This window comes from Engraulis encrasicolus, chromosome 22 (genome assembly GCF_034702125.1).
Source record: "Engraulis encrasicolus isolate BLACKSEA-1 chromosome 22, IST_EnEncr_1.0, whole genome shotgun sequence".
Lineage (NCBI taxonomy): Eukaryota > Metazoa > Chordata > Actinopteri > Clupeiformes > Engraulidae > Engraulis > Engraulis encrasicolus.
This window is the reverse complement of record NC_085878.1, coordinates 50951499-50961903: the sequence shown is the minus strand read 5'-3', so window position 1 is coordinate 50961903 and position 10405 is coordinate 50951499. Positions and strand designations below refer to the sequence as shown.

The following is a 10405-nucleotide window of genomic DNA, read 5'->3' as shown; positions in this document are numbered from 1 at the left end:
AAACAAAATGTAATCACTGAATTATGATCTGAAACCAAACAAGAAAAATATATGCCCACACACTGACTCCATTCACAGGGTTTTCCTTTAATTTCTCTCTTTCTTCTCGTGTGTGTGTGTGTGTGTGTGTGTGTGTGTGTGTGTGTGTGTGTGTGTGTGTGTGTGTGTGTGTGTGTGTGTGTGTGTGTGTGTGTGTCTTTGTGTGTGTGTCTTTGTGTGTGTTTTTGTGTGCCCAATGCAATTGTCACAATCACAGTGTGTATTCATGGTTACACTATGTACACATACAGATAGAACACACCTTTATAGACATTATTTACAAACATCATGAAGGGTGGTGGTTCATGTCTTAAAAAATCATAATGAGACTGCCAAGGTCTCTAAACATCTCCATCACGCTGTTACCATGGCACCCCAGGTCCGACGTCATGGTCCCCAGCCTGCGCTGCACGGGGAGGCTTGACTATTGCTACCTGTGTACCGTTGCTGCATGGCCTGCCCTTCCTCTCTGTTTGCATTTCTGTTTTGTGTGTGTGTGCGTGTGTGTGTGTGCGCGTGCGTGCCTGCGTGCGTGCGTGCACATCCGTGTCTATGTGTATGTGAGCATATGCACTCGTGTGCATCCATGCATTTAGACACATTAGAGTCTTTGATGGTAAGCACAGGAGTCGACTATGTATTGCCACCTTTCTGCAATCTCAGCCACTTACCCTGTTGTCGCTGTAGCATGTGTGTGTGTGTTGTTCACATATGTGTGCAAAGGCCTGAATGTGTATACTGTATCTGTGCGTACACATACATAACTGCTTTTGTTTCTGTGGATGGTTGTGTGTGTGTGTGTGTGTGTGTGTGTGTGTGTGTGTGTGTGTGTGTGTGTGTGTGTGTGTGTGTGTGTGTGTGTGTGTGTGTGTGTGTGTGTGCATCTGATGTGTGTACATGCTTGCGCCAGTAAAAGTGAACAGGCTTGCACCTGTTAACAACATCGTGGCACTGAAGCCAAAGGCAAGCAGGAGGCAAAAACACCACATAGGAGTTTGGGCATTAAAACTGACGCATTAAGGCTGACTGACTGGCCGCCATTAAGACTGATGTGCATCAGATGCTGACGGGCAGCAGAGATTGACCAGCATCAAAGATGAACAGCCTGGCCACTTCAGCCAAAGAGGAGGTGAAGGGTGAGTGCCAAGGCACAGGAGAAGGAGAGTAGCAGGGAGCGGAGAGGGGGAACGGGGGAGAGGAACGGAGAGGAGGAGGAGGAGTACAGCATGGTAGGATCGTCGTAGCAGTCCGTCTCAAAGCAGCGGATGGAAGCGGCGTCTTCGCTACCGTAATTGGCCCAGTACTCCTCCGGCTCCACCTTGGGCAGAGCCACTTCCTCTGGGGACAGGGCATACTGGGAGGGGGAGGAGGAGGAGGAGGATGATGAAGATGGTTGGTTGTAGTGGGGCTTGAAGGGGAGACCTCGCACACTCTTCTCCATGCTCTTCTGTAACATTCCCTTACTCCCCGCAGCAGGCTTGGCGGCACTCTTGGGGGACTTGTGCTTGGAGAACCACCAGCGGGTCTTGGTGCTGAAGGTGGTGGTGGTGGTGCCGGCCAGGGAGCCGGGGTCGGGCAGCGGGCACAGGGCGAAGTCCATCTCGCGCAGGAAGCGCAGGTCCTGGCCGCGGCGCTGGGCAGGAGTGCTGCACATAAGGTCGGAGCTGGAGATGCGGACCTGCCGGAACCAGTCCCAGAGCCCACGAGCCTCGCAGCCGCACGCCCAGGGGTTGGCGTTGAGGCGCAGGAACTGCAGCGAGACCGTGTCCTTCAGGGCCTGGCCCGGCATCTCGGTCAGTGAGTTGTTGAACAGGTAGAGCATGTTGAGGCGGCCCAGGTCGCGGAACGCACGCCGATGCACCTGTCGCACCTTGGCAAGGAAAGGCACATTTTTTTGTTCAGTGAATTTCATGCATCATGCAAAAACACCAATGAGATTTAAGGAAAAATAACACCAGCTATAAAAAAACACATAGACTATAACTATGTTAAAGCAAAAAGTACACCAACTGCAACCTTTTCTTCAGTGTCAATTACAGTGTTCCCCCAGTGGAACAGCGTGCATTAAGGGGGCGGGGTGTCCTACCACACTGATTACAAACACATATACAGTACTAGATCAAATGGATACCAATAGTAAAACCTGTATACGATGTCAGGTTTGGTAATATTACTCAAGGGCACTTAAGCCATGGATGGAGGTGTAGGAAGAACTGGTAATGGTGGGATTCGAACCCACGACCCTCTGATCTAAAGACCACCTCCCTAACCATTAGTCCAATACCTTGTTGTCGTGCAGCAGCAGCCGGTCCAGGTTGACCAGGCCTCGGAAGACGTTCTCGCCCAGCGTGCGGATGCGGTTGCCATGCAGGAAGAGCTGTGCCAGGTTGACCAGGTCGGAGAAGAGGCCGTCGGCCAGGTGGGTCAGCAGGTTCTCCTGCAGGTAGAGGAACTGCAGGCTGTAGAGCTTGAGGAAGAGGTCAGCGGGCAGGGTAGCCAGGCGGCAGCGGTGCATGTGGAGGCTCTGGAGGCGCTCCAGGCCCCGGAAGGCTGCCCCGTCCAGGTGCTGCAGCCCTGAGTTGTCGCCCATGTCCAGCTCCTCCAGCACGCGCAGGGAGCTGAAGGCACCGGCCTCGATCCAGGTGATGTTGTTGGAGAACACCCACAGGACCTGTTGGGCGTGAGGTGGTGGTGACGAGGGAAAAGGAAAGACACAAAAGGACAAGGGCGAAAAGACAAGTCGAGATGGAATGAATGGGGGATGCAAGGTACAGTATAATGGATGAAGATGAAACAAAGTGTTTACAACAAGCAGAGAAACTCTCTACTAAACACACACACATCTCTTTCACACTACCCACCTCCACAAACACAGACAAATATTCTACACACACACACACACACACACACACACACACACACACACACACACACACACACACACACACACACACACACACAGATCTTACCACCAAACACTCCCAGTATCCCCATACTGTACCTGTGTCTCAAACCCAAATGAGTCAGCGCGCAGCTCTGTGATGTGGTTGTTCTGCAGAAAGACGCGCTGCGTGTCGTACGGCACACCACTGGGGACCGATGTGAAGTTCTGTGATTGACAGCTAACCGTCATGGGCGACGGGTAACACACACACAGCTTAGGACATGCTTCCCCCGGTGCACACCGACACATCACGAGCCACAACACCAGCCACAGCGTCAGAGCACCTGTGGGTAGTCAGTGAAGAAATGAGCAAAAGGCACAGGGTAGGAAAGAGAGCGCGCCCAATTTACACATCAATGAGGGAAACGTTTATCACCGAGGGAAAGACGGAAATAAAATATTTGAACCAAAAATATCGTGTTGGTGCGTTTGGAGAAATCAGACACGAACATTTGGACATATAGGGGAGATTCGCTGCTGCGTCTTTCTCGTGCCCAAATGGGATACGGCTGTGACGCACTAAGGAGACATTTTCGCAGATCTTTGAGATCCAGGCGTCTCGCCTCTAATTGGTTGGCAATTAGCTCTTTGTCTAAACCCGATACCTAATTGGCACACGGAGCTTACGCCCTTGCCCGCGTTCTTCCCCCTAAACGGGGGCACGCTCGACTCTAAAAGCAGAGACGCGCGTGCCAATCAGAGCTCTTTCGGTATTTACGCGTCGGCCTAAGAGCGCGTGAAACCCCAGTGTCCAAAAGGTCGTATCAACGTCATTGCTTTGTAAAAGTAGCCGGGTAAGTTTCAGAAGAATATGTATTAATGATGAGCGTTCTGCCGGGCTCCGGTAACACCGCACAATTGAAGAACGCCCCGAAAGACAAGGCGCATAAATAAATAAAGGCACGCGCATTCATTCACTCCACGCAAGATTTTCCGACAACTTCTGACCCGGTCAATCGCGAGGAAGAAATATGGAACGGAACGTCATTTGACGCGCAGTGTTCTCTGGAGAGTCAGTGTCCGAATTCTGCTGCTTTGGTCGCACAAGCGTTACCTCCGTGACCCCTCGGACAATAATAAACGAGTTGATAGCATCTGCAAATGGCTCACCCTGACAATACAGACACAAATAATGCTACGAAGGCTTAAATGATGTCCGTTTAGGGATGCTTTCGCATTTCACGGAAAAAAAATAATGGGAAAAAAACGTGTAGGCCTAGCCTAACATATTCTCTCCTCTCCAAGAGGAAGCAGAGTTCCGGAGCTTGAATTGCTCATTAATGAGTAAAAGATGAAAAGTCACAGTTAAACTCAACCGTGGTCAACCCACACCCTGCACCTGATTACATTTATAATTCAAAAGCATGTCGCTGGCTGACCAACAACATTGGATAGACAACTACAGTCTTATTTAAAAATCTACAGTTTGCACACTAAAACACTTTTTTTGCACATTTTGACAACTTGAAGAAATACACTTATTCATTTACATCAACACTATCTGAGAAAGCACACTAACATGCAGGGATGAGACAGTAACTTACTCTTAAAGTTGAGCGTCCTTGGTCCACGGATGCTCGAACGAGAGTCCATGCCGAACCAATACCGAAAGCGAGTTAGCCTGAGCGCGAGGACTTGCCTGCTGTCTGCTATCTCTGCTGACGGTTAGATCTGGAGCGCACGGGCTCGAAAGAGTGCGACTGGGTGATCTGTGGAGATCCCGGTGATGGTTTATACGCGCATCGCTGTGGTGGGCAGCAACGGATTCTCTCCTACGTCATCATTGCGAAGGCGTCTGGAGGGAATGGGCTGAGATGTTTCAAAGGAAGCAACAGTGTGTAGTCCTTTGGGTGTCTGCGCGTGTTTGTGGTTAGAACCCGCCCACTCTCACACTCGTTCACACATTACCAACACACGCATAGATGCAGACTCTGGCAAATAATCAAACATTTGTTCTCCAGCAAGTTCGCAGGCTTGAAATGTTCAGTTGCCCACGCGAGGTATTATCTTGTCATGCCGGTGTCACATCAAAATGACAAACTGATAGTAGGCTGTATTATTCACGGGCCACGGGGATGTGAGAAAAGGCTTGTCAAGAAAACCAAAGCAGACAATACACATGCCAAAAACGTCAACAGATTTGCCCATACATGGACTACTCTTGGAAAACACCGTTCGAGGCTCTCTCCATATCTAGGAAAAGCATATCAGCTGATCAAACACCAATCATTACCATTATGCTCTTACTGTACAACTGTTCATTTGTGATGACCACAACACTGTAACATGTAGGGTAATAATTTTGTTTTTCCATACATTTTTTTCCAGACAAGTGTTACAGAACAAGTAATTTTATATTTCACTCCTGGGAACTTTATTTGTTGTGAAATGTTTGATTAGGCCTACATTATATTATGGTTTATGTATGGCCTGTCATGAGGTAGCCTATGATGGTCTCACTGCCTCTATCTCTCCTTGCCGTTCACTTCACTTTTATTTGACTTTTTGTTCTGACAATTCGACCCCCCCCCCCATTATTTTATTAACAGCACAAACGATTTTTTTAGGCTACAGCACTATCCACCACAAACATAGCACATACAATTTGCAGTGTTATTTCAGCATTTTGGGCCTGAGGCGGGGGGCAGCTTCACGCAGGTCAAATATGACCATGTGATTCAAGTTAAGGTAGTGTTTCTCAACAAGGGATTTGTTTTTGGTATCGAGGTATCATCAAACAGGGGTATTATTATGCCAGGAGGATGATTGTTCAAAAAATCTTGAGAAGGTGATACTTCACCTAATTCATATTCTTTCAGGTCCATTAGGTAACACTTCATAATACTGACTCCTTGTTAAACATTAGTTAATAATTTGTTAAGCATTATTCTAACCTTAGATAACTCTTTGTAAAGCATTTGTTAACCATCATCTCTTTATTATTTCCCATTACTTAATCATTAACACACACTGTTAATGGTTTCTGTATGGTTAGCACACTTTTTGCAAAATAGTAACAAAGCCTTAATAAAACTTTAAGAAACCTATTCTTAATGATGTACTAACCTATTAACTCTTTCTTAAGTAACATAACATAACCATTAGTAGGTAGTGTTTAATAATAACATGTGTTTTTTAACTCTGTCTCTAATAAGCAGTATGTAGGCCTTAGTTAACCATATTTTAATCATGTGTGAAACATTACCTCAATCATTTTTCATCACTTAATCATTAACAAGCACTGTTTGTAAATGGTTTGTGTATGAAACTAAACTCTCAGTGAAACATTGGTTAATGTGCGTGCTGAATTAACTCCTTTTGGACCAATGGTGGAATGCTTAGTAAGCTAACCATACAGAAACCAATAACAAACAGTGTATGTTAATGATTAAGTAATGGGAAATAATAAAGAGATGATGGTTAACAAATGCTTTACAAAGAGTTATCTAAGGTTAGAATAATGCTTAACAAATTCTTAACTAATGCTTAACAAGGAGTCAGTATTATGAAGTGTTACCGCCCATTATTAAAATCAAGAAATACCAGACATAAAATTCTGAATAACTGAGATGTTCCCGTACAGTCACTCTGCGCCCCTCAGGGTCTCAAACTCAACCCCTCCTAGTCAACACATCGGTTCGGGTATGGGGGCACAGCACGATACCGCTGAGCTAAAGGATCGGTCCGATAACTCAATGCTACCAATACTGTATGAGGTTTTGGGAGGGATGTTTTCTAACATTCCACGCCACACTCCGCTAGTTGGCACTCACCCCCTAAACCTCACTCCCGTCTCGGATCACCCCACCAGTGTAACTGAGGTGTTCCCGTGCAGTCCGTCCTCCTCGGGTCTCAAATTCACCACCTCCCATAATCAACGCATCAGTTTAGGCATGGGAGGCACAGCACAATACTACTGAGCTAAAGGACCAGTCTGATAGCCCAACGCTACCGATACTGTATGAGGTTTCGGGAGGGAGGTTTACTGTACCAACGTTCCACGCCACACTCCGCTAGTTGGCCGCCGTTACAAATGTTTTGTCTTTATTGTACAACTTAATTAAACTTGGTGGTTCTGCTCAGAACATGACAAAGAGTAGGCCTAGCATAGAGGTAGAAAATAACACTAGAGGTGACACGGCAATTTGCGACAGCACTGGGAAATGGCACATGGAGCTTCCCAACTTCCGTAGGTAGTGTAGGCACCTTCAGTCAATGCAAGACAATGGAGAACACGCCCACCCCTGTCAAAAAATTGACTAAAACTGTGAATATGAAGTAACACATTAATCAAAGGCCAGATTTGAAATGTCAGGCTAAATATCTACTTAAATCATATGAGTCGATAAAATACATTTAAAAATCAAATTATATATTTTATGAACATAGTTAGCAACACACTTCAACTATTGTCCTTGTATAGTGTGTTGATGGACATTTTCACATGATTAAGCCATTTTTGACAGAGGTGAGCCTCCTTCTCCGTTAATTTCCATTTCTCTGATCTACCTACAGATAATGGCCGCTACAGATTGCCGTAAAAAGGGGGGCGGGGTCACCTCTAGTGTTATTTTCTACCTCTATGAGGCCTAGCCTATACGCATAACCGGAGCGACGTCACGTAATGAGTGCCATGTGCATCACGCCCCTCAGCCAAGGCAAGGCCCTGTTGATGTTGGGAAAGAAGAAGCGAAAGACAAGGACCTCTAGACTAGCGTTGTTCACATTCAACATGCTGAAGATGTGTTGTGTTGTTGGCTGTTCAAATAATATAGCCACACAGTCATGGCTGAAGCATGGACTGTGTTTAGGCTTGCTGATGTTGCATGTGAGTTAATGAGACATTTGGTTTGTTGTCTCTTACAAGACCGTTCTTTCACAAACGAAATACCCGGATGTTTACTGTATGCCAAGTTATACGGACATGACAAAGTGGAGCAGGGGAGGTGGCGGGTTGCAAGGAAGCAGGCAGCCTTGAGTGGATTGGAGTGCTCTATGATGCCTAGTTTGTATATCACCAGGCAGAAATGAGAGCAGTTTATTAGCTGATGCAGGGCACCTGAAGCAGATCAGAATCAGCTAGACTACCACGGCCTGGCCAAAACTGGGGTGCATTTCTCAAACCAAAGTTGCTGCTGTAGCTATATTAGCTACTTTGTTGTTTACGATGAAATTTCCCATAGGCATCTTCTGAAGTTGCTAACTGGCTAACAACTACACTTTCGAGAAATGCATCCCTGATGTGGACACTAAATTTGTGCTAAAGTAACACATATTGTGATAAATATTAACTGTAAACACAGTGAATATAATGCAGCCCACAGAGTAGGCCTACAGAACAGTATGGTACATTACATGTGCCCTGTTGACATTTTGCATGCAATCTGCCTGTGTCCTTGCGCAACATACTCATGCTCATTTACATGTTTGCGAAAACATATTACTGCACTGCATGACAGAGACATGAACCAACCAACGCCCGTGGTGGTGACTGTTCTGTCACCAGTTCACTCCAGGAGGCTGTGTGGGGGAACACAAGCACACACACACACACACACACACACACACACACACACACACACACACACACACACACACACACACACACACACACACACACACACAGAGTTAAGCAGACAGATGAACACACACCCCCTCAACATTCGGGGCCACTGACACATTCCTCAAAGAGCAACAGACCCCCCTGTGTGTGTGTGTGTGTGTGTGTGTGTGTGTGTGTGTGTGTGTGTGTGTGTGTGTGTGTGTGTGTGTGTGTGTGTGTGTGTGTGTGAGAGAGAGAGAGAGAGAGAGTTGTAATGTTGTAATGTAATGTTGTAATGAGTCCTCTCACATGTGAATGTACAGTAAATCAGTTGAATCACACACACACACACACACACACACACACACACACACACACACACACACACACACACACACACACACACACACACACACACACACACACACACACACACACACAGACACACTCATACACACACACACACACACACACACACACACACACGCACACACGCACACACGCACACACACGCACACACGCCGGGGTTGCATCTTGTCGCCAGGCTAGGCAAGCAGGCGCTTTGGGCCCCCAAGCCTATAGATGGTGAATAACAGCAAAGACTAAACTACAGTAGTGACGATTTGTTGCAAATTTTCATTCTTTCATACGGATGTTGCAAACTTTTGCTTGGGGCCCCAACTTACCGTAGAATCGTCTCTGCACACACGCACAACATTTTTAGAACTCTAATGTTTTTCTTCTCACTCATTGCACTATGGGCTGACTTCAAGGTCAGTATGGCCATTTGAAAATATAAAGAGTAAGCTACAATTTTGGTCCAATGTTTCTTAGCTAGGGCATCCCATATGGGAACTAGCCTCCAAAAGAGTTAAACATGTCAGTTGACGCCTCTGATTTTCTGTACTACTCTGTAGCAATACATTTTACTCTGCATGACGGTTCTTATCCAGGTTCAAACCGAGCATCAGAATGTGGAAGAAAGGTGATTTAAGTGACTTTGACTGTGGCATGGTTGTTGTTGTCAGGTGGGCTGGTCCAGAGCCATACAGAGGGGAGAGTTACGCGATTGGAGGACCAGGCATTAAATGGCAGCTCCGCCTTTCAGCGAGATAAGGTTGTTCCTAAAGCGGGTGTCTTTCCATAGACTCAACATAGAACCACCACATTAACAGCCAAAAATAAGGACTAACGAACTTTACCGTGGGGTAATCACCACAAATATGTAAACTATCAACTGTCTCGGTGGTGATAATCACAACAGTTTTACCATCTGTGATGTTTATCTGAAGTTATTACTAATGTATACAGAAGAACATCCTCGAATGCACAGCACGTTGACCCTCGAGGCAGATGGGCTACAGCAGCAGAAGACCACACTGGGTGCCACTCCTGTTAAGAACAGGAAACTGAGGCTACAATTTGCACTGGTTCAGTTATGTTATGTGTATCCTGTATTATGTGTTTAACTGCTTGACATCTTAATATTCAATGTGCAGGCACACTCACACATTTGGTCCCACAAACATGCACAATTGCATACAAATGCTCTTACAGGCCACGAGACAGACAAACACACAGAGCCCATATGGAATAAGCAGGACACTCATAGTAGTTGACACTACTCAAACTGTACTAATAAGCGCATGCACACATGCACACACGCACGCACACATGCACGCACGCACACACACACGCACAAACACACGCGCACAGACATGCACGTACACACCACACACACACACGCACACAGACATGCACACACACACACACACACACACACACACACACACACACACACACACACACACACACACACACACACACACACACACACACACACAAACTAATGGAACTCATCATTCTCGGCAACCTTTACA

At 46.4% G+C, this 10405-nt stretch overlaps 1 protein-coding gene across 1 annotated transcript; it reads right to left on the bottom strand.

Annotated features, from left to right (window-relative positions):
* Nucleotides 1–845: 845 nt before the first annotated feature.
* LOC134438440 (reticulon-4 receptor-like 2) lies at nt 846–4673 on the bottom strand. Its single transcript, XM_063188016.1, has 4 exons — nt 4528–4673; nt 3041–3267; nt 2324–2710; nt 846–1909 (listed from the first exon to the last, which is right to left on the bottom strand). Exons 1-4 carry the CDS (start codon nt 4574–4576, stop codon nt 1154–1156), a joined length of 1419 nt encoding a protein of 472 aa, XP_063044086.1. The 5' UTR covers nt 4577–4673; the 3' UTR covers nt 846–1153.
* Between the last annotated feature and the right edge of the window lie 5732 nt (nt 4674–10405).